Source organism: Glandiceps talaboti, chromosome 1, assembly GCF_964340395.1.
Source record: "Glandiceps talaboti chromosome 1, keGlaTala1.1, whole genome shotgun sequence".
Taxonomy (NCBI): Eukaryota; Metazoa; Hemichordata; class Enteropneusta; family Spengelidae; genus Glandiceps; species Glandiceps talaboti.
In genome coordinates this window covers 26,047,342-26,072,343 of record NC_135549.1, presented here as the reverse complement: position 1 = coordinate 26,072,343, position 25,002 = coordinate 26,047,342, and the positions used below count along the sequence as shown (strand labels likewise).

Genomic DNA, 25,002 nt, shown 5'->3' with positions numbered 1-25,002 from the left:
CATCAGTTGCAACTCTTTCACTGTCTAATAGTATAATTTCACATTTCCCTTTTGGCGACTGTTATCCAGTTTTGTAGAATTAAAGACGTCAGACTGTGTCTCAGAAGGTTGGCAAAAATGAACCTGAAGGACGTACGGCATCACCTCTGATTACAGCCTGTTAGTGTTAGGGTTAGGTTATCGCCCTTCAGAACACCTAATTTTTTTGTAACCATAATAACCCGACGGTCCAGCAGTTGGACTAAATGTTATCCTATTATACTTTCATGGCCTGCTGGTACATGTATGATGTAGTGTTACAATATTATCACGAATATCCATCAAGACACGCCTTTGTTTTAGTCAAATGGCTACAAGTCATACTATCTACCGAGAAAGACACGAACATCTTACCCTTGATAAAAATCACCACAGGGGATACTACTCTGTGTGTGTGTGTGTGTGTGTGTGTGTGTGTGTGTGTGTCTAGGTTTGGGCTACTTGTACATTTGTATATTGTCATTTCAAAACCTGGATGGTATTATATGAGAATTCACCAACTCAATATGAACATGGACCTTCCCTTTAACATACTAAGCAATTCATGAATAATGAAATAGCGAAATATACATCATACTTTGTTCCCTTGATATTTGTATGACTTTACATCCAGTAAACACCACTATCACCATAACTACAGTCATTCAATATGTAGACTGTGGTAAACAACAAATCCACATAAATACTCTATTTCCTTACAAGCAAATAATTTATTTCTTTTTAATATAAGCACTAGAAAATGAAGTGTACAAATAATACATATACTTGTTTTCTGATGACATCACTAATGACATCATCATCATCACTTTGTATAACAAAGTTTGCTATGTATAGAGCTTCTGATGTAATAAACAATATATTGCATCAGAGTTGCTGTTGGTCAAGACACTGATGACATCATTTTGTGACATGGCAGCATGGCGAGATTTTGATGACGTGCCTGATGCAAGACTGGTTTTGTGTACAGATCTTGATGATGTCATCACTTTTTGTGCCAGATGACATCACCGTGCAAGTATGTGTTCACCTTGATTTTGATGACATAATAATTTTTTTTTGTGCAAGACAATGGCATCATCTCATTTGTAAAATTGGGTGTTCACCTAGATACTGGTGACATCACTACTTTCTGTGAAAGATGACATAATCTCATTCTGTGCAAGGAAGTGTTCACCCTAAATATTAATGGCATCATCAGTTTCTGTGTAGCCAAGATGAAGATGACATCATCCCATTCAGTGCAAGTAGGTATTCAACTAGATCCAAATGACATCATCACTTTCTGTGCTACTTGTTTTGTACACAGATACTGGTGACATCATCCCTCTTTGTGCTGGTTGAATACTTTAAGTCAATGTTCTACTGCATCAAGATCCTATAAAACTATCTGTTATCCCTGACTGTACCTCCACGGTATGTCCTCTGCTAATTACTTACACACAACAACAACCGTTTAGAAAAGATATATAATTATACACAGTACATCTCTCACAGAGAAAAAGAAAACTCATGGTTACATTTGCAATGGCTTGAGAGAACAAGCAATCTTGACCATATCAACACACTACACGCCATGCAGGCATCAATTCTGTGTGTCTTCCATAGCCATATATTACAAATTTGACTCTGATAAAGGAAAGTTAAAACGTTTGCTAAAATTACATGTTATTAGATTTGACGAGATTAGATTTTAGAATCACGCAGAGTTTGACTTTCTGAATATTCAGCACTGACATGACGTGCAACTTTTTAAAAAAAATTGTATTTACAGTTTTAAATCTGTTGGTTTACTTTCATGTGTAAAAGCTGCTGAATGAGGATATCTTACAGGGTTTGTGTTTGGATTGTTCAAATTATTTCAGATTTTCTGACGTCAAAAGTAAGCACTGTCCAGGCCATTGAGAAATACTGCACACTTCTGCTTTGCCATGGTAACTGTGGGGGGTACTGATGGTCAAACGTCAAACACTCATACCGTGGCAACGGCACAGTATATGTACCACATCAGTCTCAATACCTGTGTAAAGAAATATAAGTAAAGGCATACATTAGAGGGGATGTGAGAGAGAGAGAGAACATCATAATCTCACATTACACACACACACACACACACACACACACATGTACACAAGTGCATACAAATAGACACATTTTACCGTTTCTACAACTTGCGGTGTTTCGTTATATTTCATAACATATAGATATAGTGTTAGCTGAAAATCTACTTATATGTTGCCTTGGTATCCTTCGTGAAAGAATATCCATTCAAAATGTCAGGAGTGAATTTATTTATCAGGACTGTTGTACTCATTACTTTTGCACTCTTACATACACAGACAGATACGTAAATGCTAACATACACATGCATGCATGCACACGCTGACACCACTGCACCCATCCACACAAACACACACACACACACACACACATACATACATACATACATACAAATACCCACACCCACCCCCACCCCACACACCTAAAACACGTACTGAAGAGATTTATACAGACCCATTTTTTGTGATTTATATCCAAATATTTATTTTCCTGATTGGTTTGTGATAACTCCTGTTTGAATGGGCAATACAAAACTTTACAAACTGGTACAAACTGCATATTAATCAGTGCAGCTTTATGACTTCACTAGACACTTACCAAGTCTCTCTCAGCAACTGATCCCAGTCTATCTTCGTTGAGAAGACTTCCCTGTCTAACCACGTCTCATAGTATCTCTTAAAATCTTCACTGAGTTCAACACTTTGTCCTAATACACTTAGTATGTTGTTATCTACAGGTGCATACTCTGGATCCTTACTAGTACCATTGTCATATCTTCTAGTGTTAAATCTATCAACACAGGCCCTGAGGGCACACTCCTCCGCTTGGAAATCCCAGGGACGAGCATCCATATCTGAAGGAAAATATAATTGTCATACATTCATAGCGATGAGATTGTAATATTAATCAATCCTGTTTTGCTAAACTTTGTTGTTATTTGTGTACAAACAAGTACGTTCTGGTAGAGAGAAGCTTGTCTATGTTGACACTCAGTAATCTGAACAGGTAATGCTTACTAAGTGGTACAATTTCAGTGTTTTTATTAAGGGCTGTAAGCTGGAAACTATGGAAATTTTACCGCTTTCCCTCCTTGCTGTTACCGGGGTACCCCAACCTTAGCAAAGACACAGGACAATGATACTCTACATACCTTGGTCACCTGACCTGATACTACCAAACCAGAAAGACTATATAGTTTCAATTATGTGGCAGGACATTTTTCACATATCACACATTTTGTCTTTTTGTTATGAATCACACAAACAAGCTACATGCAATGACAGCATGTAGGCACGTGAAATGTTACATTTCATCTCTGTGAACACAAATAAAGTTTTGCTTGAACAGTCCTCGTCTCATCTGAAAATGATAATGATGTGTTTGTGTTCACCTTGAGATACAGTGTACTATTTTATATGCTTGCATGATATCAGTGCCGGTATTTTGTTTCATGTAATTTGTAACCAAAAATGTTGTTTGAGACTTAAAAAAAACAATCATGCAGCCTAATTGAAACTCTATAGTCACTTTATTTTGGTAGTAAGTCTTCACTATTTGATATTAATTATAATCTTTCCCAGTAATATGTGAAACTATAGACCTGGCTGCACAATAACAATTTTGGATTGATACTAGGAAAATGAGATACTTACCATTTCCGTACGCCCAGTCGTCATTCAATCGATGTCTGACTTTCTGATAAATAGCAGACAATGTCTTCATGTTACTCTTCCTCCATTGTCTTCCTAAGTACTTAGTTTGCATCTTAAGGAGTTTGAGTACGTAGAGCTGCATCATAGCTTGTTTCACCTTTAAGGCTCTTTTGAGAATAGGAGCTGACTTAAACACTACTAGCATCTACAAGATAAAACAAAATAAAACAAAATTTGGTAAAGTTGTGATAATATATCAGACATATGATTATGACAGTCTCTTCTCTGTCTGTTGTACATGTACTAGTAATCATGAATATAAACAATGGTAACTATAGAGTGTTTTCACTTGGTAAGTTTATCAAGAGACTTACCATAGTTTCTAGTGTTTTCACTTGGTAAGTTTATTAAATGACTTACCATGGTTCTAGAGTGTTTTCACTTGGTAAGTTTATTAAATGACTTACCATAGTTCTTGAGTGTTTCCACTTGGTAAGTTTATTTAGTATTCGTAGTAGATTTATACATGAGAACAGATTTCTCCAACAAAATGCTGCATTGTCACCAGCTTCCTGTGTAATATACAGAATAGCAAAATGAACACCATTGTTTGTTAAGTATTAAGATTGGGGATTTGGATCTGTTGTCAACCCCACAACACTGAGTCCTTACAACTCTACTAAATACATCAAACTTTACTGACAACTCATTTAAATCTGCACCATGTGATTTGGAACACAGACTGCTGATACACAGAAATTGAAGTGGCCTTGGCATTTAGCTCATATGACGTGACATTTTACTGACACTTAGGCAATTTCATTTGTGACATAGATGATTATGGAGGTGTCTTACACAGTTAGGAATGTAGAAACAGACAAGGTATCAACACCTGTATGGAATGGAACCTTTCTTAGCTTTTCGCAACAAGATCTGGTTGCATCCAATCAAATTTAAATATCAAGAGAAGACTGATTTGGGCTGAGTGACATAAAGTACCTTACAGTCTACACGTACAGTATTTCAGAACACGTTATTTATTGTAAGTAAACTAAGGCTAAACATACCAACTTACCAAACTCTCTAAACTTACCAATCTTATTACACTTAGGCCAAATAAAAAAAGTTCTTTAGTTCTGGTTACCCGATCCCACCTAGTTTTTCATGCTGACCCTAAACTTTTTTTACATATTCAAGAAAAATAGTAATAAAATCAAGAAATAGTGGGTGCGGAAACTGACATCAACTTAAAAAAAAACATAAAACTATTGTTCCAATCTATAATGGCTGTACATCTGATAAGAAGAAATAAACAACACAGAGACCATTTGGAAAACAATGGAAAACCTGAACTAGACACTCACACATGAAAATAAAATATAATAAAATAAAATAAAAAATTTACCTACCCCACCTATTTTAAAATTGAATGTAATCGGAACCACACAATTTATGCCTTACCAAACTCTCTACACTTACCAAACTCTCTACACTTATCAAACTCTCTACACTTACCAAACTCTCTACACTTATCAAACTCTCTACACTTACCAAACTCTCTACACTTACCAAACTCTCTACACTTATCAAACTCTCTACACTTACCAAACTCTCTGCAGTTAGTTCAGGCTGATCTCCTATTACACAGTTAGGGAAATCTATCACGTTGATGCTGAAATACAGTAACAACAAAATATCAGTGTTTTCTGAAGAAACAGATATAACAGATCCAGTGCTTTGAAATTGCTGTAGTACCACTTACAAATGGTAGTATATTAGCATTAATTGGGGTGAAGGTACTGTGTGATGGTGCATGACAGCATTTGCAGAGAGAGAGAGAATAACTACCATAATTAAATTTGTGAAATACATTATATCCTGATTTATCAGCTTACACAAGCATGGGCTTGAGGGTAAGCTTGGCTAGCCAACATGTAAAACTGTCTATAGACAGTGTAGGCCCTGAATGCAAATATCCCCATGTGTATTGTAAAATGATAAAATTGTAAAATTGTAAAACGATAACAAAGGAGTACAAGCCACAACATAGTAGTCAGATTGTTTAATTGGACAGTTTTTGATTTTATTCATGTAACAGAACAGACAGAAAAGTTCAATTAACATGTGGTGACTAAGTACAATGTGTCAATGCTGTCTAAGTTAAACTGTAGAATTGAATCCAATATTGGTATCTTGAAACAGCTTACTACAAATACTGTAAGTTGTAAAGTAATGAAGAACTTGCCAACTGAACAAACAACATGTGTGATTATAAGTTAAATAGCTGGTTTGTTAGAATCCATGATGTCCACACACAGGATGGCTAACTTATAACTACACAATACACAGACAGTCATATACAAAGACAGACAGATAGACAGACAGACAGACAAGACAGACAGACAGACAGACAGACAGACAGACAGATAGATATATAGATATATAGATACTAGTATATAGATATATATATATATATATATATATATATATATATATATATATATATATATATATATATATATATATATATAGACACACACATGGTGCAGTAGTCACATAGATACATACATAGACACACACACACAGACATACATACAGACAGGCAGACAGATAGACACACACACACACACACACACACACACACACACGTGCACGTGCACGTGCGCGCAAATACATACATGCATGCATGCACATCATACATGAATATACATACACTGTACACATCAATACATACCTATTTTTGGCACCTACATATGAACTAATATTTTGATTGAAGAACTTGAGCACCAGTGGTATACAGTTGGCAAACACTAAATGTTGACTCATAAATTCAAACTGTGAAATAGACAAAGATAAAAATAATTATATGAGGGCAATACATATCATATATATACATCACTTAAATGTAGTATACACCTCTGATTAACTTTTGTTGTTACTTTGTTCGAGAAAACTTCCACGTATCCCTGGGTCATGAGAACATTTTTTGCCTTTTTACCACTAGAGGGTGTCCTAGGTAAGTCAGCTGTTACAAGGCAACCATCAAATGTGACTGGCTGAGTGCATCACACTTTGTTTGTACAAACCTTGGGTCAGACTGACACGGGATACCCTGTGTGAGTGACATAGCTACTACACAATGGACAGACTGACAGGGGATGCTGTGTGTGATACAGCTACTACACAATGGAACACAAATGAAGGATGACATGACTCAAAACCAAACTTACCTGGTAAATATGATTGAGTTTGAAGTGTTTGAGAAGTAGTAGTAAGGTTGCTGAGATTGATTTCACTATGATTTCTTTATGTCTGTTAACATCAATGCCTAACTTCATGGACTGTAGCACTGTGATTCTGTCAGGGGAGGAAAGAAGTAATTTATAACTGTCAGGCAATGATTCTGGGGAGGAAAGAAGTACAACATAATCATTGCAGTGGCATGGTTCCCTCGGGGGAGTAAATATCAACATATCATCACTGCAGCACCATGATTCTGTCAGGCTAGGAAAGAAGTTGCAGATAATCACTGCAGTGCCACGATTCTATCAGGGGAGGAAAGAAGCAGCAAATAATCATTGCAGTGCCACAACTCTGTCAGGGGAGGAAAGAAGTAACAGATAACTGTCAGACACTGGATGGATAATCACATTTGTTTGACTTTGAAGGTGACTCTGGAAGAACTTCTGATCACAGTAGAACAATTGTCACACCAGCAGACACTGGACACACACATGTATGCTCCTTACAAAAAACACTTACGGCATTTCTTCAGGTAATACATCTGCTAGAATGTTTATAGAATCTGTTTTGGCTTTGGATGTCGGTGCTGCAGCTAAGAGGATTTTCAACAAGGCAATCTGAAATTTAATGAACATGTGTACACTGAATGGGTCAGTCTTATGGATGTAGAACTGTCCTATGTACATGTATCATACACTTACAATACATACGAGGGATCTAGTTCCTGATCTACCATAACAGGACTGGGATAACCAATATTTTCCTGGTACAAGGTTGATGTGAAATCAATATAGCTAGGACATTCATGAAGAAAATAAATCTTGTGGCAATCTGATTCAAATCTCATCAACAACTAACGATTCATCTATAGGTTCTCGTAAGTATGCACAATTCATAATAACATTCAACTTTCATGTTGTTTGACTAAAAGGAGGCCAATAACCATCATAAATACACATTTGAATACACAGAACTAGCACAATAGATGTGAAATACAGTAAATACATTTGATCAAGCCTAGATGGTTTTGTCAGTGGCCAAGTGGTTAAACCACTTGCCTTTTACCACTGTGGATGAGGTTCAAACCCATTCAGGGTTTGATTAAATTTACCACGCTGTAAGTAAGAAGAGTGTCGTTCAGTTTGACTCTACCAAACAATACAGGTTTTCCCCGGGTACTCAGGATTCCTCCTGCATTAACTCTGAACCCATGAGGGATGGCCCTCACTGGACTTCTTAGGAGACAAGTGTTTAATATATATACTTAAAGAACTATCCATCCAGTATAAAGAAAGATACACTTGATCATATTTTGTAATCTGATTGGCATTGTTAATATGGAAATCAAAGAACTAAAAAGCTAAGAAATCAAATCAAATTTCACAAAGTAATTTATATCCACTGACTAAATTTGTATTGTAAATTATAGTATCATTTGTGTAAAACTCTGCTAATTTATTTGTAATTTTGATTTGTAATATAACTTTGCGAACAGATCTAGTAAGTTGTACTCACCATATACTGTGGTAAATTGGGAAGCATGGCTTGGTACAGCAACTCTACGGCTGAGTTGGCGATGTTTTCTTCTGCCTGTAAAATGATAACAGTCACAGTTGTATGACATTGATATGATTCTTGGATAAACATTCTGACAGCATTGCAAAGAAAAATCTGCTAAACAGACCAACTGTTGGAAATTAAGCATTATTAAATGTTAACAAACTTATCAGCTAATTGTCTACCAGCAATATGAATGTCGCTCTAAAAAAAACTGTTTTAGAGCTTTTTTTCATAATGTTTGCTCTTTTTTTTCTGTTCACCTATTTTGTTGTACTTGTTGCAGCATGTAAGATCATCAAACCCATACCAGCATACCATGGATTTGTTATTTAAGCAATAAACCACCCCCTGGGGATGGTATACCACTCGGTTTTGACCAGTGAACGAAATATATGCACGAGCGATAGCGAGTGCATATATTGAGTTCACTGGTCAAAACCGAGTGGTATACCTTCCCCAGGGGGTGGTTTATCGCTATTATATTATACCAGTATATTGAAAATATCGGAAACAAGATAAGAACTAACGTTTTCTCGTTTCATATGCGCCTCTGTGTCTAATTTGCATAACAATAACGCTGCTTTTCAAGACAGCTGATCTTGGCCTACGTCGTGCAGCGACTGGATTTATTTTATCTGCTCGTCGTTTCTAGGGATAATCTGTACATTGATCGGCTCATTAAAAGTGCACAGTGATGAATAAACAACCTGTTTGACTCAAGGTATAAACTTGAAGTGGTTTATTAAATACAGCGTGCTTCGATCGTTCCCGGCCGAATTCGCGACTCGGTGAAGTGAGACGATAGGCATGGCGGCAGGTTGATATTTACAATGTATTTATATTACTGGAAGTTACGTCAGTAGATTTTCGGGTTTGAGGATTTCCCTCTCGGATTGATGACTGATACTCTAGGACAGGATCCCAGACAAATTTCTATTTAGATTAATGGTAAGTCGGCCAGTGTAACCTCTTTCACTTGCTTCATTTTTATGACAGGACAGGACAGGACAGGACAGCTCACCAATGTTTCCACTCCAGCCGCGCCGAGGCTGGGACCGCGACCGATATCGTGCATGCCTAGCGCCTTGACCTTAGTACATGTAGAAGGCGATGATTTGAACAAATACGCGATGACTGGGTTGCTTTCGAAATTTGCTTCATAATTTCTCATAAAATATTGTCTCATTGAGAGAAAATCCTCCTCTGACAATTCGAAGAGTTCACTATCAGTATCACGGCGGACTACAACTCAACGCTCGTAGACGAACAAAATTTGGACGCGTGCCAGCAGTGCATTATCGTACCAGCAGTGCATTATCACTCGTTTTAGACGCGCTAGCTCGATGTCTAGACCAATCAGATCCCTCGATTTCCACCATCAATATACTGGTATAATATAATTGTTGATATATCAATATATCAGCAAATACCCACTACTTGGCCTTTAAATGACAATGTGATAACAATATTATTTGGACTTTACAACCATCTATAAACTGTGATGGGAGACGTCACCAAAGTCTGAGAATTTTGGACAAAAGGGAACTTGCAAACCCGCCATGTTGAATGTTGCATCATGGGAAATGTGATAATAAATACTAACCAATTAGTATTGTAAACAATGTTGATACATTGTTTGCAACCATGAATGACCAATTCATAGTTTACCCTGACCATTGTGGGAGGTTTTTTCATCAGTAGCTCCAGGTTAGGTATTACGATAACCACATATAATCCCATAGTCCTTTGCGTCTGAGCATGCTCAGTCTGGATTGCAAGTTCCCTATTGTCTGAAGTCACGCATGCGTCATGACTTCATAAAACACTGACAAAGCCATGGTGGATACCTGGTAAAAGCTTTGATGAGCTAATTGAACATTTCATTGCAATACCAAGTTAAATTCATGACCTTAGACTGAGCGTTTGCATAGATGAGCTTTCATTATAAATTGTTTCAGTAACCTCCTAAACTGTAATCTCTTCGTACCTTTGACACAGGATGTTTTGTTATCTCTTCTTCAGTTTGAATTTGTAATTCAGATAATGAAATGTACACATGCTGAAAGAAAACAAACAAACAAGGAAATATGAATCCATCTCATCACCTAGAAGTGGTCATCATATAGATATATATAGGTATAGGTAATATCACTTTATAAGTATATACGTAAATTCTGATATAAGGCTATTTTAAACAGCCTCTAAAATCAGATTGTCGTCATCCACGTCATGTGTTGAGTGCGTGTTGATGTCGAAAGTGGTTGGTTGAGAGACAATATCAAACTTATATGGTAATTCCTCCCAAAGTTTATCAAGTCATGTGATAATGTCCAAGAGTGTTACAATGAAAATCGCAAGATTTGAAACAAAAACGTCATCTGGCTTGACAAAAATCCTACCAAAACTTATACATTTTATTATCTGGCCAGATAAATATCTCAGAGATGTTGCTAAATATTATCATCTGGTTTGACGAAAAAAATTGAATTAACATTTCCATATGTTCATTGTCTGGCGTGACTAGAATTAAAGTTAAATAGAATGAATGTTGTTGTTGTTATCACGACACCTTTGTACACTAATGCCAACTCATTCCATTCTTAACACATGTCAATAAAACTGACTATTCTCCTATCCTTATTTGCAGTACGTTAAATCCTGTCAGTCAGGTGAAGCCATGTCTTCTATACATCTGTTACACAAGCTCAATAATTGAACTTCATTTATTTTGGCCAAAATTCTCTCCCCCTGCCCCTAAACAAACATTCATAAATGCCACATTGACATGTTTATATATGGTGTAAACCATGATGAAAATTGTAGCAGTCTCACCACTATGATCAATGCACCATATTAAAACTATTCAGAAATGAACTTATCAGCATCTTAGAAGTAAATACAGAACCTGTTATCATTTAAGGCATGACAGTTTTCTAAATTTGGTTAGAAGTATCAAAATAAAGTTCAGCAATCGCATCAACTCCAGACCCCCTACCCCTAAATGAATGAAGTTAGTTTATTGAGTTTGTGTGACATCATGTGATCATCCCTTGATACATTTACTCACTTTTTTCAAAATCCTGACACCTTCATGAATTGGTTCGGGCAAACCAGCTACGGTGTATGCATCTCTGTAATATCACAATCAACAAACAGAACACTTTTCAATTTGAATATTTCTGTCAAACTTCACTGTCAATCCTTGATTCTTTACATTTTCTACAGTTCAGACGTGCATCTCTTTAACCCGAGTCAAATAATGCATTCCTCAAGTGCTGGTCTTGTGGCCACCAAATGCTGTTGACTGACATTTTTTTTTAATTCATGATTGAAATTAATGTTACAAAAGTACCCAGTTTTTACAACTTCAGTATAGCAAGGGTTAACAAACAGAACTTGTTACTAACAGGGAAAGTAAACAAATGAATCTGTACATGTGAAACGCCAGGAGAACTTGAAATGTGTTTGTGAATGTGAGCTATTAGGTAAAGAAGCCATGGATTGAATGTTCCTACCAAACCTGGAGGGTAGATGGTGCAGAGAGCATGATGGGAAAAATTAATCCTGTATCAAACAATGAACTGTAATACGAGATACAACTTTTCATATCCAACTTTTCATCCAACATGTTTTACCAATTGTTAGTAATCCAATTCATTTGTTTACTTTCCAGGTGTTTGTAACAAGTTCCACTACTTACCCCTTGCTTGATTGAAGTTGTAACATTTTGACCAAAAGTTAAACAAAAAAGTTACCTTGCTTTCATTAGAGGACACACTGGTAGAGACTCAACTCAAAGGGCAGGTTTTGTGTACACACTCTCACAGCCTTGAGAGAGTCACTAGCAGAAAGCACCTGTTTTGTAAGCACCAATATCTACCGCATATGTTGTACTCTTATCTAATATCCTTGTATTGTTCATCAACCTCATAGGACTAACCATTCCTTGATGTGTTATTGCAACTCACTGTGTTTTTGCGACACCCTTCAGCATCACAATAACACGTCAACGAATAATTAGTCCTCTGTAGTCGATGAGGGTGCATAGTACAAGGATATTAGATAGAGTACAAGTATGCAGTAAATATCGGTACATGCAAAACAGCCACTTTCTGCTGGCGAGGCTTTCGAGGCTGAGATAGTCTAGGATCTGAGCTACGAAATACGTCATAGGTTACACGAACGCTATGAATCCAAACATATAGGATTTATTAGATAGCTGTTTTTAGCATATCACAGATAGTAACAATTTATCTCTTAACTACACATGTACTTACCCACCAACTTGAAAACCAACAAACTTGCTTCGGGTGTGGTCCAAAAACACCTCAACATCTTTTTGTCTGTAATAACAAATTAAATCAGATTAAAGATCAGGAGCTGGTAGTGAAAGGGTTAAGAAAATTAACAAATGTATTTTATATAGAAGTTAAGAATTCCTAAATGGAAAAGCCATACCAAACTTTTGGAGCCCAAAGTAGAAGTCTGGGTTCACGGGGAGTATCTGGTGGTTTCTGAAGTGAATTATTCTTAAAGTGGTGAAGCCATACCTAACTTTAGGAGCCCACGGTAGAACTCTAGGTTCACGGGGAGTATCTGGTGGTTTTTGAAATAAGTGGAGAAGCTATACCTAACTTTAGGCGCCCACGGTAGAACTCTGGGTTCACGGTGAGTATCTGGTGGTTTTTGAATTAAGTGGAGAAGCCATACCTAACTTTAGGTGCCAACGGTAGAACTCTGGGTTCGTGGGGAGTATCTGGTGGTTTTTGAAGTAAGTGGAGAAGTCATACCTAACTTTAGGAGCCCATGGTAGAACTCTGGGTTCACGGGGAGTATCTGGTGGTTTCTGAAGTGAATTATTCTCATTTTCCTCCTCCTCACTTGGTGGACTTTGATCATCATCTTTATTGTCATCATCTTTACGATCCATATCATCAAAATTAGGATCATCGACACCAATCTGTTTCACCAATTCCTGAGGATAATCACGGACATAACATATGCAACATTTTCCTCAAATTGGAAATACCATACCCATATTTTTTTGTGTGCTAAAATTTAGCTTATTAACTTTCAATTAACCAGTGAGAGAGAAAAATAGATTGTGAGTACTTCATGCAAGAAGAAGAAACATTCACTCTTATAGTTTTACAAGAGCGAGAGAAAATGTCATACCTTGTATAGTATAATGAAGTGCAGAAAAAAAGTGAAATATAATTTTTTGTAAAAAGAAATTCATTACATTTATTACACATGCACTGCTGGGTGTTAGGTGGTAGGATAGTGATTTGGAGAGGCAAGGTTATGCACAGTATGCAGTTGAAAAAAAAATATTCAAAAAATTGGCAAAAATGCTAAGGACTGAGATGCACTGTTAGTATGTGCTATTTGCAGCACACCTGTACCCACTCCAGGTTCCCCCAACAATCTCCATCCTATAAGAAGGAGGGTAACTGAAGAGATGAACAATCACCATTACCCCCAAAAACATATGAGGAATATCCCAAAGCCACCTGGGTTTCCCTTCTGAAAACCAATGAGGAGTGAATAAAATAGGTTGAACTTAGCACCCTGGGTGAAGTTTGAGAAAGAATATCTTAAAAGACACCTGGTTTTACTAGATGTTTTCATAGATGTGTAGTCAATGGAAATATGCAGGTAAGGTGTGTTCCCTTATAAGGAATCTAAAATGATATTACCTTATTTGGAATTCAAAATGGCATTTCCTCATTTGGATTTACACTGATATTTCCTTATTTGGAACTCAAAATTATATTCCCTTATTTGGAATTCAAAATGGTATTTCCTTATTTGGAACTCAAAATGATATTCCCTTATTTGGAATTCAAAATGGTATTCCCTTATTTGGAATTCAAAATGGTATTTCCTTATTTGGAACTCAAAATTACATTTCCTCATTTGGATATACAAATGATATTATTCCCTTATTTGGAATTCAAATGTCATTTCCTTATTTGGAATTTAGATCCGTATGTCATTACAGCATGTTTTTTTAAAGGAGAATTGCATTATTTATAGGGGAATATTGAGCTTTGAGTCAGAAGTTCTCTTAACTTACACAATACAGTTTTCCTGAACAAAACCCCATATATTTCAGTCATACTCCATGAAGAATTACAAAATCTGGTTCAACTGTCAACATGACGACGACAAGAAGCCATTATCACAAAATCCATTTTTTCTGCATTTTTTGGAATAGCCATGGTATCTTGCAAATGTTGTGACTCACACATTTCATTTCCAACTTCAAATATGACAAACAAAGTCTTTCCAACCTAATCACTGCATCTCCACCTTGTGGAACTTATCATAATGATTGTCAACAATATTTGACAAAAAAAAGTCAAAACAGGCAAACAAAATACTGCCATAAACATAAAAAATGTCTCCATTGATGTTCCATTTTCTGAACTATCAGTACAAATCATCATATGTATCAAATTTTGTTTGTCTTCCGTTTCGTTTTTTCCACCAGGTTCTAAAACAAGTTTAACCTTAAACATATAATATAGTGGTAATAATTTTATTACACTTTTCTTACATTACCTGTGATTTTTTTATCACTTTATTCTATAACGGTGATTATTTTGTCACATTTTCTCTTGCTTTATAGACGATTTGTCTCCTCAGCTACACACAGAAAGAGTAATAAAAAAATTTACACTGATTGTTCAGAAAATGAAACAAAGCAAAGGAAAATTTCCAAAGCTATTGAAAATCAATGCCGACATCCACATCTATGATTTGAAATCAGAAAAATACTACTCTAATGAGCTCACACATGGACACAGGATGGCAAAGAAGTTCCAGAGGCAGGTCAAAGTTCAGAGGTCATGGGTCACATCATGGATAATTTGATCAGGTCGTGTAGGAGGAACAGGAGGCCATCAGATCATGAAACAGAACATGGCAAGAGAAGAGAGTGTTTAGAAAACATAACAAATCATAATACATTATTACAACAACAACAACAACAACAACAACAATAACAACAACAACTAAATCCGGGATAAAAATAATGAAAGCATTTGTATGACGTCGGTGATATTCAAATCATATGAGGTATCTTTTGGCATCTTGAAGATGGACTTCATATGTTGTGTGTGATCTGCTATGTCTTGGAGGTAGACTTCATCGTTGCATTGTGTGTGATCTGTGATGTCAGTTTGGGAACATTTTGGGCATCAATTAGTAATGGTTGTTAGCAAATTGTCAACATCTTTCAAAAAAAAAAACATTTCTATTTACACATGAATTTGTCATGGCATTGGGACTGGCTTAGAATTGATCATGCTCAGTTGATTACAACTTTACCATGATTAGAGGAGTGTAATCTGAGTAGAGCTAGATGACTAGCTTGGCGTTTCTAACGTTTTGATCACAGCACTGTCATCTGATGTGGGTCTGGTTTGAACAAATTGATCATATGCAGCAATCTGATGAGACGTTCTATGGCAAGTTGACTACAGCACGGTAATTTGAAGAGTGAGGGGGGGGGGGGTAACTCTGGCTTGGAGTTTTGAATCAAGTTGATCATATAATTCAATCTGATGGGAAGTTCTATGGCAAGTTGCCCACAGCACTGTAATTTCAAGAGTGAGGGGGGGGGGGGGGGGGGGGGGGTAACTCTGGCTTGGAGTTTTATGTTAAGTTGATCACAGCCTTCAGAATCAAGTCAGACCATACATCAAGCTTGGCACTGTAATATAATAGGGGTGTAAATGGCAGAAATTCAACTATATGTATATACTGGGATCAGAAATGTAAAAATTTTAAATACAAAATATGCTACTGCGAAACTCATATAACGAAGTCAGTTCTAGTTCTGCACTACGTACCACCTACATGCACAAAAGTATAGACTGCATCAACAACAAACATCTCACATGAACTACCCACCATATAAAATACTTGCATATCACAAAGCAACATGAAATGACATTTGCATCTTTACAATACATATTATGATATACCTTTATAGGGTTGGTAACATTCTCTAATTCATCATTTACATATAGCATTTTGATGCATTCTCTTACGATTTATGTGAATCATTTACTACATTTATATGTGTATTATTAGTTTTCTAGATATGATGGCTTTATAAGACAGCACATGTCAGTTGATATATTTCTTGGTGTATATTGCATGCACGCAATATACGGGTACCTTTCTACTGGCCCGACTACGTTTCTGTTGTTGTTGCTCCAAGAGATCAGCTGCTGATGTCGGTGGTGAGGCAGCTCTCATGTTCTTAGTGACTTGAACACTGTCTTCTGGTAGTGGTGGTAGGCCAGCACCTTCTCTGGCTTTAGTTTTGTGTGCCGCCAGGTCTCTTACTCCACCCTGTGAAAACTATTAACAAAGACAACATTTTACTTTTTTTCAGTATTCACAGGTGTGATTCTACCCAAGTCTTTTACCCCAGCCTTTGACTGAAAACACAGACCAACATCACACCACACAACACCACACCTCACCACACCACACCACACCACACCACACAGTGTTAATGCATATAAGCAGATCAATTCCCCAGTAGGTCGTGACTCCTTCTCTTCAGCAGCTCCTGTGCTTTGGAACACTCTACCCTTGGATATAAAAACCTCTACCAATGTCAACATTTTCAAAAGACGCTTAAAAACTCACATCTTTCAGAGAGCATTTCCATTTTCTTTGCAACTCTAGGTGCCACTGAATATTGTTTAACTTTGGATATTTGGTGCTATAGAAGTTTGTTAAATAGATAGATAGATAGATGGCTGGAAAGTTCATTGACCAACGTTTTGTTCTGTCCAGGTCAATGACCCCCATTCTGAAAAGAACTGTCCATATCAGCATCGACTGACAGCCCAATGACCTTAATGGCTAATTACTGTTGAAGTTTTTTTTTTAAGTAAATACTTTTTTGGGGACTTTAAAATTCAAGACTTTCAAGGACTTGAAAAAAAAACCCTGTAATTTAATTCTTGACTGATAAACTTACCAGAACAGATTTCCATAGAAGTAATAGGATTTTCTTGATAGGGTAATGTGGTGCATGTCCACTACAAAACTTTGTAACCATACCAAAGAGTAGAACTGTCAGTGTGTCATCCCCAAACACTGGTTGTCCTATGCAAATAAAACAAGGAAACAAATAATACAGATGCCAGTCAGTAATATTTACATATTATTCCCCAATAGTTTTCTTTATTCAGCCAAGGAAAATATGAATGACCTTTAGGGGCCCTTGTCAGCGTCTAGCGACTCGTAATGACAAATCTTAAGTCATGAGTATTTTCCAGCTGAATGAAGAAAAATATTGAGGAATAATATAATTACATGTATACTATCGACAGTAATATAAAAAGAAAATCAGGGAAAGCAATGGCAATTTTGAGCATTTGGACTCACATTCTGAACACATCAGAACTATTGATGTAGCGTTGTCATGACATACATGTAGATGCGCACTGTCATGACGGAAACGACAAGAGTATATATCCCATATTTTTTGCTGAACCTGGCTCGCGAATGGTATAATACACTATGAACTAACACATGTTACTATGACAATTTATGGAACTCATTCACTGGAAAATGAATCTTACTATTAAAGTAATATACTGATCTGCCTGTAATGTAAATCACGGCAAGGGATCTTAATACAATAGACATTAGAGTCTAATGTGTTAGACGCTTGATCTGATGCCAATGGTTATTATCTCATCTAATGTTAGGCCCATTGAGGTTCTTTGTCCAGCCTACGTGCAAATTTTCTGAAATCCTTAAAAAAGTTCACTGCGTCAGTAAAACATGGTAATAATGCATTCCTGTACCACAGTGACCAAGGATTCTAATTACTTACGAGTGACATTTCGCCTGTTCCAATCAACATGCTTTGTCAAACTGTCTGTTCGCTGACTACCTCTAGGACAGTTTGACAATCCAGTTGACCACAACAGACGAAACGTTACTCATAAGTAATTAGAACTCTTGGTTGTTGTACAAGAATGTATTATTACCATGTTTTACTGACGCAATGAAAATTGGCATGTTGTTTACGTTATCATGCACCTGTTGTGTGTTGGCAGATATAATTTCAAAGCTCATATCCTCCTAGTTACAAATGCGAGACCATACAACGTTAATTGGAACTACAGTCCTACCTAACTCAGTCTGAAATGAGGATAATAGCAGACCTACCTAACTCAGTCTGAAATGAGGATGATAATAGCAGACCTACCTAACTCAGTCTAAAATGAGAGGGTGATAATAGCAGCCCTACCTAACTCAGTCTGAAATGATAGCAAACCTACCTAACTCAGTCTGAAATGAGGATGATAATAGCAAACCTACCTAACTCAGTCTGAAATGATAGCAAACCTACCTAACTCAGTCTGAAATGAGGATGATAATAGCAAACCTACCTAACTCAGTCTGAAATGAGGATGATAATAGCAAACCTACCTAACTCAGTCTGAAAAGCTGACCTAATGTCTTTCTCTCTCTCTGTCTCATTGGGATATTCTCGTCTTACTGTCTCCACCATAATGTACAACACACTTATTATAACCCTGCATAGGAAAAAAAACAACAACACAACAATTAAATTGTGCACAAAATCATTTTCAAATGCTCCTCATATGTACAGGCACCCATTCACAGTTGTTCCACACACTTTTTATAGGAATTTCACTCGAAAGTATATTTAGATAAATAGCTTTCATTTAAATTAATTTTGTTAAATGTGCATGCTTTTTCTGATAAAATTTGAAATATTAAGTCATTATTTCTGCCACACATTATAATATGATCTGCTACATGAAAGCAGTTCTTGAAAACTTCTTAGCAATAACTGAATATATATATATATATATATATATATATATATATATATATATATATATATATATATATATATATATATATATATATATATATATATATATATATATATATATATAATTGTTAATGTTAGGATTGAATTTATTTGTCAGGACTGTTTTACTCATTACTTTTGCACTCATATATGAGTAATATATCATGTTATTGTTCATGATATTTTTATATTTTTCTTCAAAGTCATTATAATCAAGTACTTATACTGTGCTCTGCTGTGCTACGAAAAGGTAAGCACATCATGCCTTGCTTCGCTGTATATACAGAGACACTGACAAATATTTGAACAAAAATATCTAAAGAATGAAGTATCAAAGTCACTATTCAGATTCCTTACCTCAAATCTGTGCTATCTATAATGGATACAGCAGGTTTCCTCATGGCAGTTGTAGCAGCATTGGTATTACTAAAAACAAGAAACATTATCATCTAATTCATATCAATAACTACAATTGCATGGTCAATATACAGACTTGATTTAGATCATGCAGTGTTTTGTGTGTCTTCCATAGCAACTTTCAGGGTTCGTACACTTAAAGCAAAACAAAATTCCAGGACTTTCCAGGGTTTTTCCATCAGTTTTCCAGGGGTATTCATATTGATTTTGGCCATTTTCCAGGGGTGTTGACACTAAAGTATATTTTTTGAATGACATCTAATTGTCTGATGTGGACGAGAAAAATTAACAACAGTTCCCGCATATGTCACAAAACTTTTTAAAGACAATCGACACTATGCAAGATGTTGGTTTCAAAACCACGTTTACACGCTAAGATTAACGGAGAAACCTCTGTCCTACCCCTAAGCTAAGTAGCCGTTTCGTCAAGCTGGTGCATTGATCGTGTAAGATTTGAGTCGCAGCATTCGTCAGTCTAATTCAGACATATCCAGTAAAATAAATTAAAAACTAAAGTTTGTCCTTGTTATTGTATGGTTTGATGTTACTAGGTTTATAAGTCACCTAAAATAATTTTTTCTTCAAAATTTTGAATAAAAGCGTCATTTACGTAACGAAATTTCGAGCTATGAATAACAGAATACATTCATCGCTTGCGTCTCGATGTTTATGTACGGATGCTACGAGTTGCGGAACATCGCGATTTCTCAACTCAACTTGACCATTGACGAATGTTACTGTACCGACAACATAAAACAGTAGTTTATTCTTTTAGAACATGTAACACAAATACCCATTTATCGACGACATAAAAGTCACAACCGTACTTCCACAACCCGGAAATTCAACTGCACTTCCCGAGGCCCTAGTATTGTCATGCCTGAGCTTGTAGTATGTCGACTCGTGCGCCGAACTTGTAACAATTTCTAATCAAGGTTGATGATGCTTTGATACTCGCTACAGTGTTACGATAATCTTGTTAACAGACCTACTGTTACCCCTGGCCGGGACTGTTACAATGTCATGTCCCTCTGAAATGACGACTGGGAGATGGAGTAGCAATATACGCAAGATCGAAACAAACACTGCGGCGCCCATTCAACTAATCATAGGCACGGTCTGTGGGGCAAAGTGTCTCGTGGAATGATCGCTTGACTGTCTGGGTTCAATCGGCGTGAATTTTGATTTTGAAAATATTTTCGCGATTTCACATTTATGAGATTCAGAATCATATGAATGGGTGGCTCGAGCACAGACATGACGATCATCAATATTAATCGATCGATTGAACATGATCATTTTCCAGGGTTTTCCAGGGGTAGGGCGCATTTTTCCAGGGTTTTCCAGGGCTTTCCAGGGAGGGTTTGAAATTCCAGGGTTTTCCAGGGTTTTCCAGGACCGTGCGAACCCTGACTTTTGATAATGACCAATGAACTTCAGACACATAGCACAATTTTTGTACGTGCATGTATTTTTTTCATAATGTGTATCAAATTTTCCTCGGTCTTCTTTTTCGCTCATCAAATACATGACATTTATGAACTCTGATGATAATCAAGCTAGCAAATCTATATTAAAATCGTGCTATCCAAATCTGTCTCTTTTACACTACATGTAGCTGTGATTTTCATTCATGTGTTACTAAATTTTCCAATTGGTGAAGGTGGAGCCCTCTTGCAAGAAGTTGTCTAACCTCCCCCACTACTATCCCCCATCTCAGTTAGAATGGTTTCCGGTTTACACATATAGGACATGGCTTGAGTCAGTTTAGGAGAGTTTCAGGAAACGACCTGTGGGTGTCCTATGTCATGAGTGTGTTTGAGGATGTGTTTGTGTTTACATGGACACCGACTGTCTTGACTCCTATCTAAGGTATAATTTAGGAGGGTTTTCCATACCTGTATAAACAGGGTTCATGATACTTACTCGGCTTCCATCATTAGAAGTTCCACAAAGGAGACAAAAGCACCACATTCATACAGTAGATAAGTATTATATCTTGCCCATTTCACTTGATCCTCCTCACTGGAACACTCACCAAATACACCTGTACAGATACAATACTTTGGTTACTACTGCAACTAGTGCTATTATAGTGCCCTCTCGTGCAAGAACAAATATTTTGTTGGGTATCAAAATGATAAAAGTGAAGATTCCTTGTGAGTTGTTGCATAGTAACGTGTTGGTGAATACCAAGCTATGGTTAAGGTATGCAACCACAAGAAATTGTTGCACAGCAGTGACGTGTCAGATTGACTGAGCCCTCACAGCATAGAACAATTTGCAAGGTGTAGCTGACTTTGGTGTTTTGTAGTCAAGTATTATTTTTGTCTCAGTTTGCTCATTACAGAAGCAGTAGAACATTCAATGCTATCAGAAAGCTGACCATGTGCTTGATCTGAAATATAACTCTGCTACTGGAGGACTTGCCCTAATCCTCTGTAAGAACTGTATATTGAGTATCAGTACATGTGTAGGTGTCTCCAATCAGAGTATACCGGTACCTACATGTGTACTTTACCTGTACTTGGAATAGAGTAGATTTTTTCTATATGACTTAAGTATACCTACACATAATTTGTACTTTACCGGTATTTGGAATACAATCTAGATAACTTACCTTGTGCTAGATATAAAATAGATCTTGCTGTTTTCATCCTTTGTTCTCTCTTTGCTACATCTAATCCATTGAGTAGATGTGCAATGTACATGCTTTTCTGTTTGTCATCTATTCGACTCCATTTGTCTGGCACTATCATGAGTAAAACATAATAAAAAGTTGTTATAAATAACCTTGACCAATGCTGTGTGATCTATACTGTCCTGTGATTACAATATTAGAGAATTTCATTTACATTTCATTCTTATTCAGATGATTTCATTATCTCAAAATCAATTGAATTTATATGGTACATGTAACATCATGTTTGCCTGTTTACTGCACTGTTGAGATACATCGTTAGTTTGTCATACCTCTTAGCCCTCGTATTCTCCGCTTGTAATGATTACATTGTCAAAAGTGATAATACCAAATTGAAAATTTTCGCCCAATAGCCTGCAAGATCAGTGTGCAGTCCCTTCAACCATGACAACTAATCAGACTGTCATTATTCAAATGAATCAGCATATCAATAACACGCGATACGCTATGTAATGTGGTAATTTACATGGTACTTACAATGTACATAACATTTTATGTAAATTTAACCCTATGGGAGCTAGATAACGTTGGGGGAGGGGGGGGGGTGGCAACCTGACCCATTTGACATTTTTCTCAACACAAATGGCGAAAACGATAGCTAGTACATGTAGGTGAATCTAATGATATACCTTGACAGGGCAGTAAACAGGCTATAAGGGCCAGTAGGCATGATCATCTAACAATGTATCTTGACAGCATAGTAAACAGGCTAGTTTGATAGTGATGAGGCTTAACAAAACATAGCATACTAGTAGTATTACTACATGTACTTGCAAACTGAGTTGAACACCTTGATAAAGTAGTTCTTCTACATCATGACAATAAGTGTCTATATCATTTGTTCAGTCGTGCTCAAAATAGGAGTGAAAATATTAAAGTCACCATTACTCTTCTTGATTTTTCATAAAGTAAATTACATCATATCCAAATATATTTCATTCGGCCAGAAAATATCCACGACCTACAGGTTTTTCATCTTTTCATTTGTTACAATTTGTCTTCAACTTGAAGTGGCAAGACTTGTACTTCCTTGGTTCACCTAAGAAAAGTATTGGGAATAATGTTTATATATTCTTAAAGAAATACATAAATGTTCTTTCTAGCGTACCTTTGGAATAGAAGTCTTCCTCAAAAAACTTCTGTCCTAGAGGGAATTCAACTTCTTCTGTGTAGCTGTAAAGTTCTATGATGACAAGACAGGACAAGAAAGGTGTGATAGTTTAGTGATCCTGGTTAGGTTGAACCTGAACACAACGCCCAAGACAAAGTGTACATACAGCCTGTTTCATTTGAGCATTCACTGCCTCTCTTTGATACAACCTTGCAGAAACCAAGAAGAAACTGAATGTTATGCTTTAAAGATAGCAAGATTGAATGAATACAGTTTTTTGCAACTTTTTGTCTAAATGAAATGAACTAATGTGCCACCATGCAGACATCAAATGCAAACATGAAAACATTGGTGCCCACTTGTCTGTGTTTAGTTGCAGTGGTTCATTTCATTTAGATAAACCATAGCAAGAACTTGCAATCTAAATTATGCTATCTTAAAGTGTAGAATATGCAACTACAGTTTCTTACTGGTTTCTGCATGGATGTATCAAACAGAATAAGGCTGTAGTATGCATAGTATTGTTCACAAGTTTCAAAGTCATGTTACTGATACCCATATTTGTATTAAGGCTACAGACATTACATGACTCCGTCACTTGCAGCTTGTGAATACACACATCTCTGATCACACTCACACATGCCCCCCCCACCCCCACCCCCCACCATTCCCCTCTTTAAAAGTACACATTTCTTTAAAGCTCTTGACTACATTGTATTTGTTGTGATGATATGAATGCCAAATGGTCACTTTAACATCCCTGCTACATAAACATGAGTATGTCAGAATATGTATTTTTGGTTCATTTAGACATGTTGACAAACAAACAAACAAACAAACACTTGCCATGAGTATTAGACTGTAAGATATGCCATGTTGCTCACCCTCACTGACCTGCTCTATATGAAAGGGATTGACTGATGTGTGAGGGCGCCCCGTCATGGCATACCTTACAGACTAAAATATGTACTTGCACCCATTTGTAGTGAAAAATTGAATTTCAGGTACTACACAAAAATTAATGAAAATTATAACCTGTATCTTGTTTGGGTTGTAGACAGCACTGTTTTTACACTGGATGATGTATGACATTTCTGTATGATATAGACTAGCAATTCAATAGAATTGTTCACAGCTGTATATCATACACTATGGTGTGCTAGCTCTCGGCTTTGATACAAATTCAAGTCAATAACTGCACAATTAGAAGAAGACATCTTTACCTGCTATTTCAGTTGTATATTTGTCTACATCGTCATATTCAAAGTCTAAATCTGGCATCTCACTCTGGGTCTGTGTCAGATTGAAACAGGAATCAATGTCAGTATAAGAAAAG

At 36.5% G+C, this 25,002-nt stretch overlaps 1 protein-coding gene across 3 annotated transcripts in view; it reads right to left on the bottom strand.

Annotated features, from left to right (window-relative positions):
* Positions 1-775: 775 nt before the first annotated feature.
* Positions 776-25,002, bottom strand: part of LOC144453921 (striatin-interacting protein 1 homolog) — a 24,956-nt gene continuing 729 nt past the window's right edge. The window contains exons 2-22 of one of the 3 annotated variants that reach the window (XM_078145288.1): positions 24,890-24,959; positions 23,664-23,738; positions 22,475-22,606; positions 21,781-21,901; positions 19,795-19,863; positions 19,026-19,132; positions 17,560-17,687; positions 16,743-16,928; positions 13,343-13,527; positions 12,830-12,895; positions 11,620-11,683; positions 10,540-10,611; positions 8,508-8,582; positions 7,512-7,609; positions 6,980-7,106; positions 6,484-6,584; positions 5,355-5,421; positions 4,217-4,321; positions 3,750-3,954; positions 2,695-2,950; positions 776-2,056 (exon numbers count right to left, since the gene is read on the bottom strand). In XM_078145288.1, coding sequence (XP_078001414.1) covers positions 2,050-2,056; positions 2,695-2,950; positions 3,750-3,954; positions 4,217-4,321; positions 5,355-5,421; positions 6,484-6,584; positions 6,980-7,106; positions 7,512-7,609; positions 8,508-8,582; positions 10,540-10,611; positions 11,620-11,683; positions 12,830-12,895; positions 13,343-13,527; positions 16,743-16,928; positions 17,560-17,687; positions 19,026-19,132; positions 19,795-19,863; positions 21,781-21,901; positions 22,475-22,606; positions 23,664-23,738; positions 24,890-24,947 — 2,304 coding nt within the window. In that variant the 5' untranslated portion in view covers positions 24,948-24,959 and the 3' untranslated portion in view covers positions 776-2,049. Of the gene's footprint in view, positions 2,057-2,690; positions 2,951-3,749; positions 3,955-4,216; positions 4,322-5,354; positions 5,422-6,483; positions 6,585-6,979; positions 7,107-7,511; positions 7,610-8,507; positions 8,583-10,539; positions 10,612-11,619; positions 11,684-12,829; positions 12,896-13,342; positions 13,528-16,742; positions 16,929-17,559; positions 17,688-19,025; positions 19,133-19,794; positions 19,864-21,780; positions 21,902-22,474; positions 22,607-23,663; positions 23,739-24,889; positions 24,960-25,002 lie in introns of those variants that run through there. The other 2 variants (XM_078145299.1, XM_078145279.1) reach the window with 2 other exon arrangements.